The sequence below is a fragment of the Equus przewalskii genome, chromosome 21 (genome assembly GCF_037783145.1).
Source record: "Equus przewalskii isolate Varuska chromosome 21, EquPr2, whole genome shotgun sequence".
NCBI lineage: Eukaryota > Metazoa > Chordata > Mammalia > Perissodactyla > Equidae > Equus > Equus przewalskii.
Window position 1 is genome coordinate 29007032 of NC_091851.1, and position 23776 is coordinate 29030807.

At 43.0% G+C, this 23776-nt stretch overlaps 1 protein-coding gene across 9 annotated transcripts in view; it reads left to right on the forward strand.

Annotated features, from left to right (window-relative positions):
- DHX35 (DEAH-box helicase 35) overlaps nucleotides 1-23776 on the forward strand; it is a 67694-nt gene that overhangs the window by 24999 nt on the left and 18919 nt on the right. For 6 of the 9 annotated variants that reach the window (XR_011531093.1, XR_011531092.1, XM_008517402.2 and 3 more), the window contains 10 exons: nucleotides 397-466; nucleotides 2641-2700; nucleotides 6294-6406; nucleotides 7346-7442; nucleotides 8359-8517; nucleotides 10448-10658; nucleotides 14519-14643; nucleotides 18171-18225; nucleotides 21204-21299; nucleotides 23422-23516. Coding sequence is in view for 6 of the 9 variants with exons in the window: in XM_008517402.2 (XP_008515624.2) it covers nucleotides 397-466; nucleotides 2641-2700; nucleotides 6294-6406; nucleotides 7346-7442; nucleotides 8359-8517; nucleotides 10448-10658; nucleotides 14519-14643; nucleotides 18171-18225; nucleotides 21204-21299; nucleotides 23422-23516 (1081 nt within the window). In the remaining 3 variants the exon portion in view is untranslated. The remainder of the gene's footprint in view (nucleotides 1-396; nucleotides 467-2640; nucleotides 2701-6293; nucleotides 6407-7345; nucleotides 7443-8358; nucleotides 8518-10447; nucleotides 10659-14518; nucleotides 14644-18170; nucleotides 18226-21203; nucleotides 21300-23421; nucleotides 23517-23776) is intronic. The other 3 variants (XR_011531094.1, XM_008517405.2, XM_070589217.1) reach the window with 1 other exon arrangement.

The window sequence follows — 23776 nt, forward strand, 5'->3', positions numbered from 1 at the left end:
TGTGACACAGCTCTGATCACATGCCTCTTTGTGCTGTTTTCTGCAGCTTAACAATCTTTGGGTGGTTGGGCCTCATTCTGAATTTTGTTGCTGTGTGGGGTTATATGTTATATTGTAAATTAAAATCAGTTATTAGGTCCTATTGGAATCCAAAGTGGGTGGTAAAACTCTTTAAAGATAGCAATAAATTCACCATTTTCTTCACCAAGATATGTTGATGTCACCATTTTTATTAGCTTAAGAGATACCTCCCGTCAAAAAGGAGTTACTCAGCTTTACTTTTGGCACCAAGTGTTGGCATGGGGCCTAAACACCCAGCAGTCCCTTTGACGATTTGGATGGGATGTTGCGGGCAGGTTTGTCTGATGCTCACAAGATCTTCCCTCTGATTCTCAGCGCCATCATGCTGGATGAAGCCCACGAGAGGACCTTGTACACAGACATTGCCATTGGCTTGCTGAAAAAGGTATGACTTCACTGCCAGCCTTTTTGTTTTTTTTAGTTTGTGGCTTGATTAGGAAAGTAATTGTACCAAATTAGAAAATCCAACAAAATATGAAGGAAAAAAATTAAAATCATCCATAATCCTACCAATTCAGAGAAAATCAGTGGTAGAATGTTGGTATGTTTTCTTCTCTTCTTTTTCCTCTGTGTCACTGTGTGTGTACACGCATCTCTTCGGGCATATTAGGGATTGGATTGTATGTGCTAATTTGTATCTTGCTCATTTCTCTTAAAACATCACATCAGGATTATTTTCCTGTGTCATTAAATATTTTTTGAAGACAATATTTATTTCTTTTTTGAGCAAGATTGGCCCTGAGCTAACATCTGTGCCCATCTTCCTCTGTTTTATAAGTGGGATGTCTGCCACAGCGTAGCTTGATAAGCGGTGTGTAGGTCCACGCCTGGGATCTGCACCGGCGAACCAAAGGCCACCAAAGCGGAGTGCACAAACTTAACCGCTATGCCACCAGGCTGGCCTTGTGAAGACATTATTTTTAATGGCTGTATAATCACATGTGTCTACTATAACGTTTTTGACTCTTCGCTTACTGTTAGCCATTCTATGGCTTCCAAATTTGAGGTATTTTAAATAATATTGCAATGAGCACCCTTATAATTAGATCTGTTGCATTTCTTTCTTTTCTTTTTTTAACTGTTTATTATAGAAGTTTTCACACATACCCCAGAGTAAAAGAGAGTGGCTTAATGACCGTCCTGTGCCCAACATCTGGCTTCAACGATTACAACTCACGGCCAGTCTTGTTTCAACCTTACCTCCCTCCTCTCCTCCCTTCTCGGATTTTCTGATTGGTCTTTTTTGCACAAATTCCCAGTCACAGAAGTCTAAAAAGAGGTGGCAGAGCTGGGTGATTAAAAGCGTGGACTCCGGCTCAGACCGCCTGGGTTCAGTGTGACTCCACTGAGTGCGCTTGTCTCTAAAATGGGGATAATAGAAGTCTCTATATCTGTGCTGGTGCACTTTCCTGTGTGGTAGCCACTGGCCACCTGTGACTAGTTAGAATAAAGTAAAAAATTCAACTCCTCAGTCACATTGGCTGTGTTTCAAGGCTCTGCAGCCACATGTGCTGGTGGCTGTGGTGTTGGACAGAAGCTCTCCCTCATTAAGAGAGACGGGGCTGCTCTGTAGCATGATTGTTGTGAGGTTTAAATAAGAGAATGTATAATTCTTAGGAGGGCACCTGCACAGGGTCACAGAGACCATGAAGTGCCACCTTTGTGCAAATTAGAAAAAGATGCTCCCACTAGAAGGGTGTCCACAGCTAGGTGAGGGGAGGGTGGGCTGGATTTCAGATGCCCGTAGTCTCTTAGCCAGTTATTTTTGTGCAATGCGTATATTACACAACTACGCAGAGAGCCTGGAGTAGCACCTAACTTAATATATGTTAGCTGCTGCCATTATTGTTATTTTCATTATTATTTTATTCCTTGGCCAAAGAGTTGACTTTTGATACTTAACAGGGATTATCTCACCCAGTTGTTACCTTCTTGGGAACAGTATAATAAGAGAGCATATTTCACTGAATCTTTGCCAACACTGAATATTAGCCTTAAAAAAATAGATCCTTGCCAATGTGATGGATGAAAAAACAATCTCATTTGTTATTATATATTTTTACTGTAGTTTATTTGATGATTTCTCCTATGCCTGTTGATTATCTGTTTCTTTGAATAACTGTTAATATGTTTTGTCCTTGTTTCTGTCTCGGAGTTGTCATTTGTTGTTTGTTTGCTTGTAATGTACTTTTTCCTACTTTAACTGTATATGCATAGATTTTGACTATCCAGAGACCCAACTGTTAAGGAAAAATGGTTTTACTTTTGGCAAATTCAAATTGAGGTCTTAAAGCTCCTTTATACTTTCTATAAAAATTCTTTTTAGCTTTTTATTTTGGAAAATTTTATCACATGATTAGAAAGAATAATATAATGAACCCCCTTTGTACCTATGACTTTAATAACTGTCAACTTGTGGTCAGTCCTGTTTTTTCTATAAGCTCCCCTCAAACCCCCAAAGTACACACTGAATTATTTTGAGATAAATTTCAGGTATCAGATTATTTCATCTGTGAGTATTACACTGTTATCATTGTTTCCTAATGCCTTCTTTTTTAGATTCAGAAAAAGCGAGGGGATCTTCGATTGATTGTGGCTTCAGCCACTCTGGATGCAGAGGTATGAGTGTTTCCCCCCCTACCCCGTACCCCGTAGGCACTGGAATTGTTGGACTAGTCCTTGGGGAGTTACCTCTAGCAAGAGCTTCACTTTGGCAGAGTGGCCTACCTTCTTTATCGGGCCATCTCATGTCCTGGATTCCATGTGATCAGAGGATACTCCTTTTCAGCTTGTGGGTGGAAATTAGCATGTAATTAATTGAGTTTGTAGTTACCTATTTGTCTGGTTTCTCTACATACTGTATTTCTCCCTACACAGGTAGCTTCTTTTTATTACTTTTTTCAGTATGAGGCTGTATTTCTACAGTTTTGGCCACAGATCCAGCTACTTGGAGAGAGACTAATTTCTCTTTCTAGATTCCTAGAGAAGGAACTTGGGGTTGGCTGGGGTCAGGTGCTCACTTGGGACCAATCTGCGTGGGCTACCTCTGTAGGCCTGGTGGGTGAGTTGTGTAGACATGGCTGCTGGGAGCCCATTCCTGTGCCAAGTAGGAGCAGCGACCAGGGAAGGAAAACTGTGGTGAGCTGGGAGGACAGCCCAGCAGATGTCCACGCCAGTTACGTTCCATTTCACAGACTGTCCTCTTCATTCAGGTCATTTTGTGTTTCTTACTGTATGTCTGTGTCAGTGTGGTCCCATCTCTTTGAAACCTGACTCAAACGCTCCTTTTCCAGGTGTGCTGAACTCATTTCACTCTTCCTGTTCCTTCCTTCTGTTTCAAGATGCATCTACTGTTGATCCTATATTTATTTGCTTTCTAGCCTATAATTTTCTGTATGTATGATAAAGATAAAAGATAAAGATCTTAAGGATAAAGGCCTTGTGCCTTCACACTTGATGATGAATTTTATGTCTTGAAAGAGTAACTCCCCATCTTTTCTTTTCAGCACCACATATTCCTGGACTAAGCTAAGGTGTAGGCATCCTTCCCGTTCTGTTTGCCTTTTTGGTGGCATTTAGCTGTGCCCACCAAGTCCTTCTGAAAATCTTCCTCATCTACCCGCAGCTTCTACAGGCCTGCCCTCTCCCCTCTCTCCTGCCTCCCTGACGGCTTCCCCTCAGGCTCCTTTGCTGGCTGCTCTTCCTCCTCCAGGCTGCCCTCCCTCATGGCCCCTGGTTCAGTGGCTTCTTCATGCTTGTGGCCTTCTTGACTGTGCCCCTGTGCTCCAGCCTGAGCTGCCAGCAGCTGGCCAGTCACAGACCCCCTGACTCATCGACCTGTGACTCCTCCAAGCCTGTGACTCTCGGCTTCTCCATGGCAGTCCCTTTCTCGTTAGCAGTCGTTCAGGCTCAAGACTTCCATTGCTTTCGGAAGTTTTTATCCCTGATTAAGAAGTAATTCCATCCTCCGGAGCGTGCACGTGCGTGCACTCACACTCGTGATTGCCGGGTTCCACCAAGCTCACCTCAGGAATGCTTTGCTTCCACACCATTCCGACTTCATGCTTTCGTTCTCTCTCCTCTGAGCTACTATAATAGCTTTCTTAATTAGTCTGCTTGCCTCCAATCTCTTATTGTCCCTGCCCTTCTCCAACATGCCCACCAGGGTCCAGCATCCAGAACACATGTCTGATAATATTATGCCCGTCCCCACTGCCCTTGTCTTGGCCATTAGATAAAGTGCCTGTGCAGCATGACGTTTGGGCCGCTTCAGAGTGATAACTGCGATCACTTATCAAGTACCCATTCTGGGCCAGATCTGTGCCAGTTGCAGCCACATTCATTTTATTTGAACTACACAACAGCCTTGCAGAGTGGACAGCAGTTTGTCCATCTTGTAGGTGAGAGGGCTAACTCAGAGATGACGCTGGCCTGCCCTGGACCTTGACCTCTCTCCTCTGTCTGGGGCACTCTGCTGTCATCCTAGGAAGGGGTGTCTCTTCTCCTTCCCAGCCAGTAATAAGCCTCATCTGTTAAGACTTGGCCAGGGGAGACTGCCGCCTCCATGAAGCCTTCCCTAAAGCCAGTCATTATTGACCTTTCTATTGACCTTTCATTCTCTCCGATTGTAACTTGCAGCTCTTTTCTGGTCATCTAGTCATTCTGCCTTGCTTTGTGTGATGACTGGTTCTTTGCACACCTGTCCCCCTGGATTATTCACTCTTTTGGGGTGTTGGGGGCTGTCTCTTCTCATTTGTTGGTGCATCACTTTTAGCGTGCCTGTGCCATACACATCATAGGACACAGGAAGGCTGAAGTCACGTGAAGGGAATTTACCCCAAAAGAAAGTGAAGAATGGTGGTTCTTCATAGCTCTGTAGCCATGTAGTTCAGCACAGTTCCTTTGCTGCCGTGAGGCACTTTTAAATCTGTGCTTACTCTTGTCAAACACAACTTTGAGGTTAGTCTATGGCATCCCAGTATTTTGTGGTTAAATCCAGTTGACTCTTTTTGAAGTACTCCTCCATGCCCATTCATTTTGTATTCGATGCCGATCCTCAGTGCAGTCCTGGGCTCTTGGTTTCCACGAGCAGGTCTGGGCGTATTTAGTAAAGACACACAGGGAAGTAAAGAAGACAGGACTTGTGATCATGCAGCCGGGTGTCCTAGGAGAATAGAAATTAATGCCGAACCAGGCCTCGGGGAGCTGGAAGGTAGTGGGCGAATGGGAAGGTCGTTGAGGATAGGATAATGACACGCTCCACCAGCCAGGATGTCAGTGCCTCCTTGGCTGCTGGCACAGTAGCGTCCCATCTAGCATTCACTCCGCTGCTGGTTTGGTCACTCTGGTCTGCTCGGGCTCAGCTTCTCTGTGTATCTTGGGTCACATTCTCCAAGAGATGATCTTTGGTGGTGTTTCCCTGCACCAGTCTTGGCCAGAGCTCTTGTGTGGGGCCTCTCTGTAGACCGCCGGTCTGGTGGTCAAGTGCCAGTGGAGAAAATGTGGCCACTATTCCAGAGGAACTGTGGAGAGTCACTTCTTTCAAGAGGGTACAGTGGGAGTGTCAAAGAAGTATATAATTGACGACCTACCCCACACAGTGTTGTGCTAACTCCTGTAGGGCATATAAAGCCGGAGAAGCCACCGTTCCTGCCATCAAGTGGCCTGAAATCCACTGGGAAGGTTATAGTAAATATGTATCTGTAGTTATGTTGCCAGGAACATACCTGCTATACACAGAAGTAGAAGTTTCCTTTATAAATTGATAACCTTGTGTGATCAAGTCTATGCTTTCCAGATTAGAACTACATATCAACCTAACTTAATGTGCATTTAACTTGAATCACACCTTTTGACCTAATTTTCAGTTAAATTAAAATACAGGGGATAGGAGAAGATAAATAATGCCACAGCTACGTGTTAACTCTGATGCATCAGTAAATATGGTTTTGAAATCTAACCTTTATTCTTTTGATCAAACCTTAGGAAAGAGTCTGTCATTGAAATGTGATTCCTCAAAATTATAGTAATAAAAATATGATTTTTCATAATTATTCTGCAACCCATGGTCTGTAGTATATATATATCTCTCTCCAATCCCTACTACCCATCCCCTGCTCTGCCAGTTTTATGTTATTTCTTTCTTTCCATGAGTTACTGTGAAACCTATTTTCTAAAGGAATGAAGAATGGATTTTTTTTTTTTTTTTTTAGAAATTTCGGGATTTCTTTAATCAAAATGATACCAGTGACCCCACCAGGGATACATGTGTGATTCTTACAGTGGAAGGGCGAACATTTCCAGTGGATATCTTTTATCTCCAAAGGTTTGATGATCCTTGCCTTTTTAATGATGGTGATTAGAAAACTAGGCCTGTATTGTGAAATGAGAAGCAACATATCTGCTTGCAGCTCCAAGGGTGATATGCCAGGCTGATGAGGAGGAGCATGTTCTGTGTCTCCTGTCATTGATAGGATGTTCTGGAACCCTGCCAGTATCGCTGCTGAATTCGGTTTACACTCTTTGACACCGATGCTCAGGTTTTGAGTCTCTGGTCAGCAGCTCAGTGGGAAAGAGCAAAATTGTAACAAGTTGCTGGGAGGGGGCTTAGTAGTTTTCAGAACTGAGGTTTATAAGACCCCTGGTCAGCAGGGGCAGTATTGGGGATTTGAATCATTTGGGTTCTCAGCCCTCTACATCTTAGCCAGAAGGCCTGGTTGACATTTCTGGGAGGAGCCCCCTTGGACAGGAAGGGGCCATTCTAATTCCTACACCTAACTGGACAAAGAAAGACCAGGAGCCTGGTCCAGTGGTTGATAAATACAGAGAGTTGTGGGCCTGGCTTCTGAGTCATTCTAGCTGGACAGCGCACCCATCAGCTCCATCTGCTCCACTCAGATGTGCTGCCAGTGGTCAGGAGGGAAAGTGGAAAGAGTGTGGGATTCAGCGCTGCGACCACAGCCCCCAGTTTTCTCTGACCAGGCATCTTTGCATGCTAAAGAGTAGCATATCTATTTGTGTGGGTTTATTGTTTTTATTTCTTTGCACATTAAGCCAGAAATCATAGTATACATGTAATTATGGATTATTTTTGAATGCTGCATTAAAAAAAGATGACTATTTATTTTATTTATTCATATACTGATTACTTGCCAGGCAGGCCCAAACTAACTTTCATGAGGCTTCGCTGCCAGATAATTGGGGTAATTGAGCTATAGTTAATGAGCATGTTCTAGTGACGGATTGATCTCATACATCTTTTCAGCCCTGTTCCAGATTATATCAAATCAACTGTAGAAACTGTGATGAAAATTCACCAGACGGAGGGAGATGGAGACGTACTCGCATTTCTTACTGGCCAGGTAATTCCGTTGGACCTTTTCTCTGTGATGAACAAACATGTTAAGGCAGCACCACAATTGAAACAGAGGCCTATTAATTTACTTAGCCATTTATTTCATGTTTTATTGTATTTTGTTGTTGCTTAATTGCATAAAAAATTGTTTGATTTGAAGTCATTCTTCCACTGACTAGATTGGCAGAGAGTCATTAGCTCCAGCCTGTTCTGTCTGCACAGGGTTAAATGTACTTTAAATTTATTAGCTAATTCCAAAGTAAATTCAGTAGTTCAGTCAGTGGGCCGTTGTGTATACCAAAACTGGATATTGCATTAGGTACATTTTGCTGTGTGCATGTTGGCGCTGCATGTCTCTTTCCTAGTGGCACCTTCACAGCCCATCCTGGAGGTGGTAAGTGGGTACATTACTGGAGAAACAGCTGAACGAGCCCAAGTGTTCACTCAAGGTGGTAGCGCTCACTGTTCAGAACTTCCCTCTTGCTGTCAGCTTTTCCATGTCGAACATTTTCCACAGCTCAGTAGCCTCTCCTGGGGAGAGTTTAAGTGATTTTGTATGCCACAGCCTGTCCATGTGTATGACATGCTTTGTTTGCGGCAGTACGTCAAAGCTGAGTAAGTTGTTTTTGTCTCTCTGCGACTCTCTATTCACTGCAGATAGTATCGATTTCAGTAATTAATCTGACAGTTGCAGATTTTCACCCCACAGGCACCATTGTTCGGTCGCATGTGATTAAATACCACCCCAGAGTGGAATGTGATTGTGCTAAAATTCATGAATCTGACCACCATTAAAATCCTGATCCCAACTCTCATTTTCTTTCAGTATGATAAAATGACATGCCTCAAATTGATCCAAAGAAACCGGGATCAAATTGATCAAATTGATCCCGGTTTCTTTGGTTCCTTCTTCGATGTTTTAGGAAGAGGTAGAAACTGTCGCATCTATGCTGATCGAGCAGGCTCGAGCACTAAGTCGAACTGGGATGAAGCGACACCTCCGAGTTCTCCCCATGTATGCAGGACTGCCTTCCTTTGAGCAAATGAAAGTGTTTGAAAGGGTGTCGCGCAGTGTCAGAAAGGTAAGACGAACCTGAGGACCTGGGGTATTGGCAGCCGTCTATAATCACGTTGGTGCCCCTTTGCTATGCACTGGAAAGATTTTCTTTTTAATTCAAGTGATTCTTGCTAAACAGGAAGTTTTCTTTAAGAATTTTAGGTCCATGTTTCTGTGCAGTAGATCTAAAAACACCCAATAAATAATGTGTTACAAAAATTTCTAAATCTGCCCCACAAAAGGGTCACTCTGACAGTAATTATCAGAGCAAGTGACCTCTGCCTCTTTTCTGCCTGTCTAATATTTCCCTGTGACATTCTACGGCCTTGGCTTAAAGGACTGTCTTGGATTGTGATCAGTCAGGAGCAATAGCTAAGTTACTACCAATGGTTTCTAAACCATTTGTTTTAAGCATCAGCTTGCCTATAGAGCCAAGTTTAAGTCAGTTAATTCAAGGTGTGGCTTAAAAATTTTTAGCCTTGAAATTGGGGTGGGGAAGGTGTGGTGGGAGCGTTGGTTTGACAGAGCCTGCAGGCAGCCAGTCTGCTTCCTGTTCGTAGTCCCCTGGGCTTTACTCTGCTTTCCCTTCCATTTGATGAGGAAGGCAGAGAACTAGCCTGAAGTCAGCTTGTAGTAGCTACTTATTAGCAGGTGGCGGAGAATAGGTACGTGAGGGGTGGTCTGAAGATCCGCTCCCGATTCAGAACACTTGGAAGAGGATGCTCAGCCTCCTGGCCTTTGGGATGGAGCAGCTCGAGTCTGCCCAAACGCAGCCTGTGGCCAAGCAGTCAGGAGGCCTGGATTCTGTGCCAGAGTGACTCTGTGCCCTGAATGAGTTGCTCAACCTCGAGGCCCAGTTTGCTCAGCTGTAAAACATAAATAATAACTTTTAGATATATAGTTTTAGAGCGTAAATCTTGTGTCTACTACATAAAAATGGTTGGAAGGTTTTTATGAAATGATAGATGTAAAAGTGCCTGAAAAAAGTTCTGAGTGCCATCTGTACGTGTCCCCCACGGCTTCAAACCCTCCTGGAGCCGCCCCCAGTGCACTTGGAATAAAATGCAGACACCTCACGGTGGCCCAGACACTGTGCGGGATCTGGTCCCTGCCTCCCCCAATCTCATAGCTATTCTGGACTCTGGCCGCACTAGCTGTTTCTCCTCTCTGAATTGTTTCTTCTGCCTGAATCTCTATGGGGTTGGCTGCTGCTTGTTACTCAGGTCTCAGCTCAAAATCACCTTTACAGAGGCTTTCCTTGGCTGTCCAGTCTAAAGTAGCGCACTCCATTATTGAAATATTGTGATATAAGACCACGTAACATTTTATTGTCACTCTGCTGCAGTTTCCTCATAGTATTTGTCCCTCTGAAATTATCTGCATGTCTGTGTTCACTGCTTCTCTGCTCAAACGCTCACACTAGAGTGTAGACTCCGGGAGAGCAGGGGCCTTGTCTTTCTTGTTCGTCTTACATCCCCAGCACCTTGAACAGTACCAGGCAATGTACAGGCCCTCAGAAAATAGTTAGAATGTGAGGGAATAAATGAATATACATGTACAAGGTGCTGGTTTTCTTTAATTGTGCAAAAGGCTAAAACTAACATTTGTTGAATATTTACCGTGGACCAAGTACCAGGCTCTTATCACGTTATGTATATTTTGTACTTAATCCCCTCCACAGCGCTGGGAGCGGGTAAGTATTATTACATAGACGAGGAAGTGTGGTCAGGAGGTTAAGTAACTTGGCCAAAGTCACAGGCTCCAGGAGAATTCAACCCCGGGACACCCTGACCCTAGAACTTGTGCTCTTTGCAGGATCCAGACTGCCTCTTACAGATTCTGCAGTGCCCAAAACACCTTTACATCTTGTTGGATTTTGGATAGTTTATTAAAAGTGAAAAGACTTAAAAGTAAAATAACTTTTATTTTTACTCTGCTTTCTGTGGGAAACTTAGGTGATAGTGGCTACCAATGTGGCAGAAACCTCCATTACAATCAGCGGGATTGTGTATGTGATCGACTGTGGCTTCGTGAAACTCCGGGCCTACAATCCCAGGACAGCTATTGAGTGCTTGGTGGTGGTGCCAGTATCGCAGGCATCAGCCAACCAGCGTGCAGGGCGTGGAGGCCGCAGCCGCTCCGGAAAATGTTACCGCCTTTATACAGGTGAGTGTGGCTTTCCTTAAGAGTATTTGACTTTCTCATAGTCAGCCTGTGCATTGGAGAATATTGCAGATATTTTCCCTTAATGGGCAGAATGTCACATAAAATCCAGACCTCCCTCGCAAGGCCCTCTGTCACTGGCCTCCACCGCCTTCCTCGCTTCAAACAGCGCTTCTTTGCTGCTGCTCCCCACTGGCCAGAGCTGGCCCGTGAGTCACCAGGTATTTGCCATGCCTGTTCTAACCTACTGTCTGGGCCTTGGCCTATCTGACCATATGACCCTGTAGCTTTGGCCAGGCATCCCAGGTCCTGGCTTTCTTATCTTTCCTTTAGCTTAATGGGCCGTTTTCTTGTTCTGGGATCCCTGAATTCTGTGGGACCTCACCATTGGCTTGCATCTCCTCCTCTGGTTCAGAGCATCTTTGCAGAGCTAAAAAGACAAGCTCTATCCTGAGACTCATTGATAGAAAGCAAATAGTTGGTCAGCTCCTGCTCTGTGCCATGCGCTATGCTAGGCTCTGAAAGAGCAAAATAAAATGACCATAAAGACTGTCCCAGCCCTTAAGGACCTTTCTCTCCAGCTTGAAGACAGCCTTACCTACAGACAGTGACGTCTCCAGAGTTGCACTTTCTCTGCACTTCTCTTGTGGGGGATGGGATCAAGATTTCTCTCAATTGTCCAAACTCAATTTTCACATCACTTTTAATTCTCTCCTTGGTCCAATATCTATCTGCAGCTACTTATCAGATCCAGGGGTTTTATCATTTATCTCTTCTTTCCTTTCTGGTTACCATTGCCCTCGTTTAGTCCTTGACATCATTCTTTCTTTTAGCAGATGTTTACAGAGCACCTGCTGTATGCCGGGCATTGTGCTGGGGTTTGGAGATGTAGGGCCCAGGGAGACATCGTCTGTGGCCCCATGGCTGACAGCCTAGTGATGGAGGCAGACCCACAAACAGATTGTTGTATGTAGTATGATAGGGTCACCGTAACGGAGTTACCCTTGGAAACAGAGCAGGAAGTTACCCTGTTGGGAGGGCTTCACAGTCTAGGATTTGAGCCTGATCTCATTGGCAGCCCAGTAGCTATCCAGGTGAAGGGATAGCAGTGGAGATCCGATTTCAGCACCCCAGGCCGAGGGAATAGAAGGAACAAGTACTTGGAGGGGAGGAAGAGGTCAGGGGTATTCCTGGGAGGGAGGGAAAAGGCAGTGTCTGAGACCAGAGAGGCAAGGGTCTTCTACCACTGAAGGGACTAAGAAGGAATGATTGGAGTGGAAAGAGGAGAACCAGGGCTAAAAGGCATCCTGAAATTCAGGGGAGGGGAAAGGTTCAAGATACTTAAAAAAATTTATTGGGGTGAAGTTCATGTAACATAAAATTAGCCATTTTTAATTGAATAGTTCAGTGGCCTTTATGATATTCATAATGTGCAACCACTACCTCTGTCTAGTTTCAAAAACGTTTCCATCACTCCAAAGGAAAACCCCTTACCCATTAAGCGGCTTCTCCCCGTTCCTCCCTGTCCCCAGCCCCTGACAACCACCAGTCTTTGTTCTGTCTGTATGATTTTATCTATTGTGGATATTTCGTATAAATGGTATCATACAATATATGACCTTTTGTGTCTGGCTTTTTTCATTTAGTGTGATGAATGCTAAGTGTTTTCCAGGTTCATCTATCTCGTATCACTACTTCATTCTTTTTTATGGCCAAATAAAATTCCATTGTATGGATATGCTGCAATTTGTTTATCCATTCATCAGTTGATGGTTGTTTCCACCTTTTGGCTATTGTGCATAGTTGCTGCTATGAACATGTGTGTACATGTATGTGTTTGAGTACGTGTTTTTAATCTTTTGGGTGTACACCTGGGAATGGAATTGCAGGGTCATATGGTAACTCTATGTTTAACTTTTTGAGGAACTCGAGTTATTTTTAAAGAGGAAATGGCCAGCATCATCTTATGCTCCAAAGAAATCAAATAGTAGAATGCAGACTAAAGGTAGGCAGGTAGATTTAGTTAAAAGGTCGCTGGCTTCCTTAGCACGAGCGGTTTTAATAGGAGTGGGGTTGGGGAAGGCCCACCCAAAAGTAAGTGGGTGCATTAGCATTCAGCCTCTAGGCTTTCTTGGCTAACCTACCTCTGGGTGAGCTTGCAGAGTGAAGTTCTGCACAGGGTGCCTGCTCAGACCCTTAACAGTTTCTCAGAAGCTTCCAGAACTTTTTCACAGCTTATCTTCTCCCGCTATCCACCTACACCTTCCTAACACAGCATCCGAGCTGAACCACACTCTTCTGAACATGCCTTCTGTTTTCCCACATCCACTTCTTATTCCTTTGATAGCTTTCCTTGGGCTGTTTGCTCTGCCCAACAAATCCCCTTTATCCTTCAACTCCTCTCTCAAATGGCAACTCCCTCATGAAGCTGCCTCAGATGCCTTCTTCCAACAGCTGCGCCTCCTCCTCCCCTGAGCCTCCACTTCCCTTTGGGAGGACCACTTATTGGGACCTGGCCTTGGAGGTCACTGTTTCTGGTCTTGGTCCCAGGCCCTTTCTATCACTGAAGCTTCTGAGAGGCATTGGCCTACGGCTCCTGCAGCTCCTGGCCCAATGCCTCATACACTCGAGTCCTCAGTGGAGTTTAATTGAGTGTCCTTGAACTCTTAGGAAGCACCTACTTCCTGTGAGCATCTCAGTAGCAGGGTTGTCTTCTTATCTGATAACTTTGCTTTTCCTTGGTCAGCAGTGTGTTTGGAAAATGTGGTTAGACTACCAAAAAGCTGTACCCAAAGCACTCTTAAAACTCAAAGGGAGTATCCCGTTTGGAACTTCTTGATATTGCCTATTGTCCAGAACCTTCCAGTTAGATCCATGTATTTGGCAATTTGTATCAATCAGTCTACAGAATATTGGTTGTTTTCTCAAAGAAGACCTTTTTGAAGTTCTTCAGTGATAGTGCTATTTCTTCATGACATTTGTTTTGGTTTGCTTTTTGTCTGGTTAACTAAAGCTTTATGATCTAAATGGAAGTTGGGTTAGGCTTGTGTTAAGGAGGGTGTGCACAGGTAAAGTGTTGACTGATATGGGAGGATTTTGTGGGTGGAGCATTTTCTATATAATCCATAAGCTTTCTGAATATACACAAAAATGATTTAATTTCTTCCTCCCTCTCCCCCCCCCCCCCCCGCCTTTTTGTTTGGCTTTTATAAAAAGGCCTCTTTCCCTCCCTATTCCCTTCTCCTGCCCCTCGCATCTCAGCACCTCTGTGCCTGGTGGTGCTTTTGCCTGTTGGAGGTCACCTTTTGTTCCCCATGGGACGTATTAACATTCATTGATCTATCTGGATTCTGAGTGTGACGTGTGTGCCTGGCTCAGTGATTTTAAAAGTTAGGTTTGGACAATTTTTCCTTTTTATAAGATTTGGTCATTTGTTATATTCTGGTTACTGTTTTGGTGATTTATTTTGAAATTGTTTGTTGCTTATCTGTATAGTTCTTGCCTTCTTGACTCACTCTATCCCAAGCGGAGGTGATGGTAACTGGGTACCAGTAGTGATTCAGCAAATACTCGTTGCTTTGATTTAATGTTTTGCTGACAAAAAGCACATTAAAGAGAGCATTCTAAAGTAAATGGGCAAACTTTTATAAAGATATATTGTCTATAAGATAGAAATTGCTAAAGTATCTTTTAGGTAGAATGGTCTTTCCTAAATAAGAAACAACTTTGTATCGTAACATCATATGCATCCAATCCTAGAATCCTAGAGCCTCTCGTTGGAGAAGGAAAACTGTCCCGTTGGTGTAATGATTGCATTTGATTGTGACATTTGATCCCAAACAGTTCTGATTTCCTATCCTCAGAGGAAGCCTTTGACAAGCTGCCTCAATCCACCGTTCCTGAGATGCAGCGTAGCAATTTGGCGCCTGTCATCCTACAGCTGAAAGCACTAGGAATTGACAACGTCCTCAGGTTCCACTTCATGTCGGTGAGTCCTGCGTTCTGTCTGGGGCTGTGGGAGCCTGGAGTGCTCAGGGCAACGTCAGGACATTGTTACAGAGCATGTCACCTTTCGGTTTTTTTCACTTAGCTCGTGTGTTGTGTGCCTGCTTTGCACCAGGCCCTGTGCAAGGTAGGGGGGAATACATCCGGACAAGGCAGACACAATTCCTGTTCTTGTCTGCTGGAGGAGAGAGATGCGTAAGTGGGTAATTACAGTGCATGTGCCCAGTGCTCTGAGAGACAAAGGAAGGGCCCCAGCCCAGTCAGTCATGTCTGAGGTAAGACCTGAAACCCAAGTAGGGTTTCACCAGGTCAGGAGAGGGGCGAGGTCCAGGACAGCAAGTGTGTGTACAGACTATGTGAATGAGATCAGGAATGGGCAGCCAGGAGGGCTTCGGTGGAGCTGCAGGGAAGGTCCTTGTGTCTGCTTGTGTTTCTGATTATTTCCTAAGGCAGGTGTCCAGGAGTGCAACTGTTGGGTGAAAGGGCCATAGTTGTTTTGTAAGTCCTTAGTACATGGCCAAATTGCTTTATAGGTCCAAACTCCATCAGTGCACAAATGCCCGATACATTGTGCCCTCATCATGCCATTATTTTCTTTTAGGGTCTTGCTAATTTGATTGGTGGTGGGAAGAGAGAAAGGAAGGGAGGAAAAATATTATCGAACCTTACTACTTTGATTTCTCATAAGATAATTCAAAAAAATTTATTGTCCACTTTATATTTCTTCTGAATTAAGTCATTTATCTGTTAGAATTAGTATTTATTAGTGATTTTTAAGAGTCCTTTAACTGTTAAAGACAGACATTAATCTTTGTCTATAGTATTTCTTGCAAGCAGTTTTTCTAGTTATTTGCATTTTACTGTTTTTTTGTTTTTTGTTTTTTTAATATGCAGACATTCTAAACCTTTCCACAGTAAAATCTTTCTATTTTTGCCTCTGTGATTTCCTCTGTTATTCTTGTGCTTATGAAGCACTTCTCCATATCTAGGTCAATTAATAAATATTCTCTCACCTTTTCTTCTTGAATTGTTGTGATTTGAAGACTTGGTATTTTAACTCTGTTCTGTCCCAACCGTATTGGTATATGGTGTGACAAGTCTAGATTCTTAAGATTCTTAGATAATAAAGTCCCTAATGTCATATATGTCATGATGAACTAGGTGAATGAAGGAATAGAAAAATATCAATCTCTCTCCCAAAGAAAACAATCGTGTATTTATCGTAAGTATGGAGGAAATATACCCTTTGATTATGGGTACGTGGTACAAGAAATTGTAAAGAAAAGGTGAGCAGTATATAGAAATTAAAAGCTTATGAAAAGCCGCACATCTAAGATGAAAAAAAAGCATATAATGGGAAAAATGACAGATCAGCATCTCAAAAACTACGAAGAGTTTTCTAACATCAGTTAGAATAAATCAAATAGCCACTGAAGGGAAAACTGAAGGAAAGGAAGCAGCACAAACAGTAAAGTAACATCAGAGCATGTCTGGCTTCTTTAGAAGAGATTAGTACAGATTGAAATAGCTGTCAGGTACCACTTTACACTAATTAGACGATCAAACATGAAAAATGATGAAATCCAAATTGACACAGTTGGGAAAGTAGTTTTATATTCATTTCAGTCCTCGTGGAGGACTTTCTGACATTATTTTATGAGCCATAGACATGCCTGGTATTTCTTCTCAGGGAAATTTCTTCTGAAAAAAATAATTCAAAGAAGAGAAAAGTTTACATTTATCATAATGTTTATAGCATCATTTTATATTAAAAATATAAATAGTGAAAATCATAAACTTTCAGACAACTGAAAAACGAGGAAAATACATACAAATTCATCTTCATACATTCTCTTCTGGTTATTTTTCCCTGAAATGGTGTTTTTTACAGTTGAAGTCACAGGCTACATGTAATTTCGTGTATTTAGCAGTGTTATTTACAGCGGTAAAACTGAAAACAACTCAACTTGAAGAACTGAAAACAATTCAGTTGCCCAATAGCAAGAAAATTGCTTATTTTACAGAGTATGACCTTGTTGTAATGTTGTACAGCTATCCCAGGTAATCGCTGGGAAGTTTCTATGGGTACAAGAAACAGCAAAAACAGAAAACTATACAGTGAGAAAAACAAACTAAAATTATACGTACACAATCCTTCCGACCATGTTAGAACAGTGTTTGCATTTGATCCCAAATCAGATGAGACCATAGAGAAATACTAGTAAACGTGTGTTTAGGTGAAAATACTATGGATGTGATTTTTGGGGTGGGGGTAGGAGGGGCTAAAGGATTTTTTTCCTGATTGATGATAAATTCAAAGAGCAGAATTCATAGAACTTGATGATTGTCTAGAAACAGGGCCAAGGATTGAAAGGAGTCAAAGAGGACCTTGTTAGTTTTGTTCTGTAACTATTCGTAAGCTAATGCAATGCTTTGCTCTTCCTGTTATCCCATGTGATCTCCATGTAAGAGATGCCCAGAGGGAGTGAGCTCCTCCACTTGGCTGCGTGTTTTCCCTCTTTGTAAAGGAGGATGTCGTAGGCCCTGAGGAAGGGCTATTGAATCAATCACATGATTGAGTCAACGGTGATGTGTTGAATACCCTCTGTGTGGTGAATCACGTCTAGTTCCTACCCTTGTGAGTGTGTGCGTGTGGTCATCACAACTTTTAGGAGTACAGCTTTGTTGCTTGGCAGTTAGTACATGGGGTAGAGTGGAAAAAATGAGACCAGAGTTCCGTTTCTGGCTTTGCCTTGGTAAACTGCCTACCTGGCCTTGTTAAATGTCTGGTACTTACTGTTAGTCACTTTCCTCATCTGTAAAACTGAGCTAAAACAGTGTGATACTTAAAATAGATTTGTTATGAGAATGCGTTTAGTAAGAAAAAGCGACGCAGTGTGAAAAAGTACTATAATTTTATTACTTGGCTTATTATAAACAAAATAATTTAGAAGAAAATGGTAATGATGCTTGGCACTTAGTAGATGCTCAGTAAAGATTTGTGGAAGGAAAGAAAGATATACAGATCCAGAGAATCAGACTGAAGGTCACAGTGTCAGCTTTGCTTAACTTCAGGTTGGCTAGCATTCTATATTATTTTCAGAAATTCAAATTCAACGTATGTGAGTCACCCCCTGTAGTAAGACCTGGAGCAGGGCTCTGGGTGATGCAAAGACCAGTCATCCGTCAGTACGGCAGTGTCGCAGGGCTTCCAGTGCAGTCGGGGGTTGAGACTATGAAGTAAAAATTGGAAATCTCTGGTGAGAGTTGAGGGAAAACAGGGAGGCAGTTCAAGGGAGGGCCGTCACTTCTGAAGGAGGGGAGCCTGGGGGAGGGCCTCAAAGGGGAGTGTTTAATCAAGCTGAGTCTAACGGCCAAGTAGTACTGAGGATGCTGAGAAGGAGAGGAGGGACACTGTTAGAGGGAGAGTGGATTTGAGCAGGAAATAGTCACATTTTTTGTCTGTTACCCGAAGAAATTAATTTAGGAGGATTTTAATATTTTTTACAGCCCCCTCCAGCCCAGTCGATGGTGCAAGCGTTGGAGTTACTCTATGCTCTGGGAGGTACGCCTGTCTCTTACTGTGTGTTTATTACTGTGTGATGTTAGTTGTACTCACTCTAGGGCTGTTAGTGTCTTTAGGAATGGGATTGGTTCTCCCATATATGTAAGCCTCTTAATAACACTTGAGCTTTATTAAAATAAGAAGGTGGGACCATAATTAGATTAATAGTACATGAAGTCCAATTATGACAATGAGTTTTTAAAGTATGTCGGTACATCAAAAGCTATTAATAACCGTCACCAGGCCACACTCCTAACAGACATCCAGAAGATTCCCTACCGTGTCTCAGATGTTACCTCCCTAGACCTTTTTCTCCCTCCTTCCACCCCATCCTGAAATCTGTGGCTCGGTGTTCTCCACCTCACTCCCCTCCGTTCTGTTCCTGGACTTCCCTGTGCAGAGTGAGTAGATTACCAGCCTGTGGTGTTGCTTGGGCAAGGAAACACTATGTTATGGAGGAACCTCTGTTCTCTTGTTTGAAAATGTGGTATTTACCTTAAGATTCAGAATACCGTAGCCTGAATTCACCTCTTCAGGAAGTATTGGTCTTTTCTGTGAATGTTGCCTGAAGAGAATATAATATCCAGTTTGGTATTAAATTTTAGTGAAGTTTTGTCCTTTGAGATTCCTTTTTTTTTTTTTACTATCTTTATTGAGGTATAATTCATATACCATATAATTTACCCGTTTAAAATGTCAATTCACTGGTTTTTAGTATATTCACAGAGTTGTGCAGCCATCACCATAAGTTTAGAACATTCAGAACATTTTCATCAACCAAAAAAGAAACCCCATGCTCATTAGCACTCACTTCTCATTTCTTCTCCCCTCCTCCCAGCCCTAGGCAACTGCTAATCTACTGCACATCCCTACAGATGTGCCTATTCTGAACATTGCGTACAAATGGAATCGTAATAATGTGTGGTCATCTGTGAGGGGCTTCTTTCATTCAGCATGATGTTTTCAAGATTCATCTATGTTGTAGCACATATTGATACATTATTTTTTTATTGCTGAATAATACTCCATTGTATATGGCTATATCACATATTCTTATCCATTTATCAGTTGATGGACATGTGGATTGTTTCCCCTTTTTGGCCATTATAAATAATGCTGCTATAAACCTTCACGTACAAGTTTTTGGTGGACATTCCCACCAGCAGTGTATGAGGGTTTCAGTTCTTCCACGTAATAGCAAGCTGCCAACGCTTGTTATCATCTGTCTTTTGTATTATAGCCGTCCTAGTGGATATGAAGTGACATCTTGTGGTTTTGATTTGTAGTTCCCTAATGACCAGTAATGTTGAGCACCGTTTCACATGCTTAGTGGCCATTTGTATATCATCTTTGGAGAAATGTCTATTCAAATCCTTTGCCCATTTTTACGTGGGATATTGTCTTTTTGTTACTGAGTTGGAGGAGTTCTTTATGTATTCTGGGTACAAGTTTCTTATCAGATCTGTGATTTGTAAATATTTCTCCCTTTCTGTGGTTTGGCTTGATGGTATTGTTTGTAGTATAAAAGCTTTAAGTTTTTACACAGTTCAATTTCTTCATTTTTCCTTTTGTTGCTTGTGCTTTTGGTGTCTTTTCTGAGAAACGATTGCCTAACCCACGGGCATGAAGATCTCTCCTACGTTTTCCTTGCAGAGTTTTTATAGTTTTAGCTCTTAACATTTAGCAGGTCTGTGATCCATTCTGAGTTAATTTTTTTGTGTGGGATGAGGTGGGGGTCCATCTTCATTCATTATATTTATGCTACTTCCTGTGAAGGAGTAGCCACTTACTGATTCAGAAGATCTTCAGTGATTTAGAAGGCCTTTAGGTGGGTCTGCATCAGAGTGTGTACATGCTGGAATAGGTTTTCATCCCCTGGTCTCAAGCGTGTAATAGGAACCTGGAATCAAGGTTTCCTTGGATAATCTGTTATAAGGAAGGATGAGAGAATATTGACTACATAGAAGTTTTTTATTTGGACTGATTTTCTTCCAATCAAACAGAATGAAACTTAAAACATTTTCTATTTCTTCACTGCCCTAAATTAGCTGGAAAAGGCAGAGGGAAATACTCAATTTAGTGTCAAGCTGAGTTATCACCTTTGAAGAGGTTATATGGGAACAGAAGAGAAAGGACCTTTTCTCACCCACTCTGAGCTCTGCAGCATTTATTTTACTGCGACATCATGGGAATAGTCTGGACAACAGTAAAACAGTGGCCTCCATTTTGGGCATCCAATCCCTGGATGTTGGCCAGTGGTGAAGAGACGAGAAGGGATGAGGGAATTGAAGGAGTTCAGTAAACTGCCCAGGAGGCAGCTGGATAAACAGCTCTGGGGTTTGCACCAAAGAGATCTGGGCAGGTATTTAGATTCGTAGTCATTGTAATTGCTCACATAGTATGAGAAGAACAGAGGGCCCGGGATGCCGTCCTGGGACATCTGTGGCCTGTAAGAGACTGGACCTGGCAGAGGATCCAGAGGTGACTAACAGCAGCAGGAGGGGGGGGGGAGAAGCAGGAGAATGGGGGTCATGGAAGCTGGGGAAGAATGTTTCCCAGGAGCTGTGGTCTGCAGAGTCAGAGCTGCTGGAGAGCCTAGGAAAGTGCCCTTTGTATTTGGCACCATCTAGTTGTCGGGCCTTTGGAAAGAGCAGTCTCTGGGGAGTAGTAGGACCAGGAGTGAGGCTGCAGTGGGTGAGGAGAGTGTGGGAGCTCGAGGAGGCGGCAGGGCCATTTCCTTATAATTAAGTCCTCGAATAGGAGCCATTAGAAGTATCAGTTTTGAAAAACTGAGCTCAGAGGAGGTCTTTTCTTCCTTTAATGTAACAGCACTGTGGTGTCAGATTGAGTTTGGTAGTGCATGATTCATCTTTTGGATGCCTTTTTTTAGCATACGTCATCTTTTATTCTCTCAACAACGGTGCATCTTCCAACACAGTGGTACACGCCTTCTGATTGTTGTTGTTGTTGTTTGGCAGGTCTGGACAAAGACTGTCGCCTAACCGAACCTCTTGGCATGAGAATAGCAGAGTTTCCTTTGAATCCCATGTTTGCAAAAATGCTGCTTGAATCAGGTGGGTGGAGACCGAGAGCGCACATTGATTTTCTTGTGTCACAGAAGTTATTTCTCTAAATTCTGTGCACCCTGGGGAAGAGGACACAATATATTTAGAGTAGTGAAGGAGCTTTCACCTAAAGCTGTCTGGTTTGGGGCATGGTGCTAACTTGCGATTCAATGTCAGTCATCATTAATTCAGTAAACACTTTTGTTTGTTTCCTCTGGGCCTAGTACTGAGATAGATAGATAGATAGATAGATAGATAGATAGATAGATAGATATTTAAAAGCAGAAGCTTTTTTTTATTGTGGTAAAAAAATACATAACATTTACCATTTTAAACTATTTTTAAGTCTTCGGTTCTGTGGCATTAAGTACATTCACATTGTTGTTCAACCATCACCACCCTCCGTCTCCAGAACTTTTTCATCTTTCCAAAATGAAACGGTGCCCATTAACCACTGAGTCTCCATCTCTCCTCCCCCAGCCCCTGCAGCCACCATTCCACTGTCTGACTCTGAATTTGATGACTCTAGGAACCCGTATAAGTAGAATCATACAGTATTTGTCCTTTTGTGACTGACTTGTTTCACTTGCTATAATGTCTTCCAGATTCATCCCCGTTGTAGCGTGTGTCAGAATTTCCTTCCTTTTATGGACCTTGAGGGAATTATGTTAAGTGAAATAAGCCAGCTAGAGAAGGATAATCTGTGTATGACTCCACTCATGTGAGGAATTTAAAATTATGGACTAAGAACAGTTTAGTGGATACCAGGGGAAAGGTGGGGTGGGGGGTGGGCACAAAGGGTGAAGTGGTGCACCTACAACATGACTGACAAACATTAATGTACGACTGAAATTTCACAAGATTGTAACCTATCATTAACTCAATAAAAAAAAAAAGAATTTCCTTCCTTTTGAGACTGAATAATACTCTGTTGTATGCAGAGACCACGTTTTGTTTATCCGTTGTTTATCTGTTGATGGATACTTAGGGAGTTTCTACCGTTTGGCTATATGAATAATGCTGCTGTGAACGTGGGTGCACAAATGTTGTTCAAATCACTGTTTTCACTTCTTTTGGGTGTTTACTTAGAGTCCAATGGCTGGATCATCTGATAATTCTATGTTTAATTTTTTGAGAACTCACCATACCATTTTCTACAGTGGCTACACCATTTTGTATTCCCACCACCAGTGCACAAGGTCCCAACTTGTCTGGCACCTTCAGATTTTTGTGAGCATATGAATTAAGGGATAAAAGTGTATAACATGGAGATCTTTTCATACTTTGACATCAAAATCATCCAGAGGGTATAGTTTGTGTCCCTCCACCCAGGAAAGGAAATACTAATGTTTTTCCTTTTGTCTAACTTTTCCATTCACTGGCAATCTACAAAGCTGTATTTCAGACTAAGCCGGTGCAAGTTAGCTATAATTGTGTTTTGGAACAACCAAATGGCCCTAGGCTTACACTGAGCAACAGGCCTCTAAGTTTGGGACTGGGAGAGTCCATCGTTCCTGAGGCAGGGAGCTGGGGTGAGGTAGGACGGGCAGTGCGTCCGCCCTGCCTGTCTCGTGCCCCGAGCGATGATGGCTGCAGACGCTGTTCCCAGGTGTGTCCGCAGCAGCCCGCGGAGTTCTTTCTTGTTCTAGTTATGCCTCGGGCTCGCCTGTTGAGATGAGCCCTGTTGAGAGGGAGGCCACCTTACAAGGGTCCAGGAGCAGAGAAACAGCAGAAGGGACACAATCACGAGTTCCCTGCCCGCTTACCTTCCCGGGCTTTCCACCAGGACTCTGAGTGTCCGCATGAGAGGAGGGAGCCGGTGTGGAGCTGACCCGCCCTTAGTGGCGGGGCCAGACTGGCACACAGCCAGAGTCCGTCGGTTGCTGCAGCTGCAAGGGGAATAGCAGCTCCTTTCTAGGGGTCCTGCCGGGTCTCCATGTATCTGCGCCATGGATGGGACTTTCCATTTGCCAGGGGCAAGTGTTATATGTTACAGCCTTTACACATCAAACTAAAGTAAGTATACGGTCTTAGTTTACAGTAGTTTATGGTACAAGGAGAATGTCGAAGGTGTCTGTCACTTCTCATTGACATGTTGTGTTTGAAATCGAACATGCTTTTTGTTTTGTAGGAAATTTTGGCTGTTCTCAGGAAATTCTAAGCATCGCAGCCATGATGCAGATCCAGAATATCTTTGTGGTCCCCTCAAACCAGAAGTCTCAGGCAGTAAGTCCAGCTTTCTCCCCAAGCTGTCATACAAGTCTCTCTCACTTTGGGCTTTCCTTCTTCAAACTGCACAGGGACTGCTGACCACAGAGCCGTGCAGATCATATCAGCTTACATTTCGAGTGTTTGCCGTGAGCCTGACGTCCTGCCATATATTTTATGAGCAGCATTTCATTTTATCTTCACCATAAACCTGGAAGATACATACTATTATTTTTAGAGATGGAGGCACAGAGAGGTTAGTTAACTCATTCGTGGTT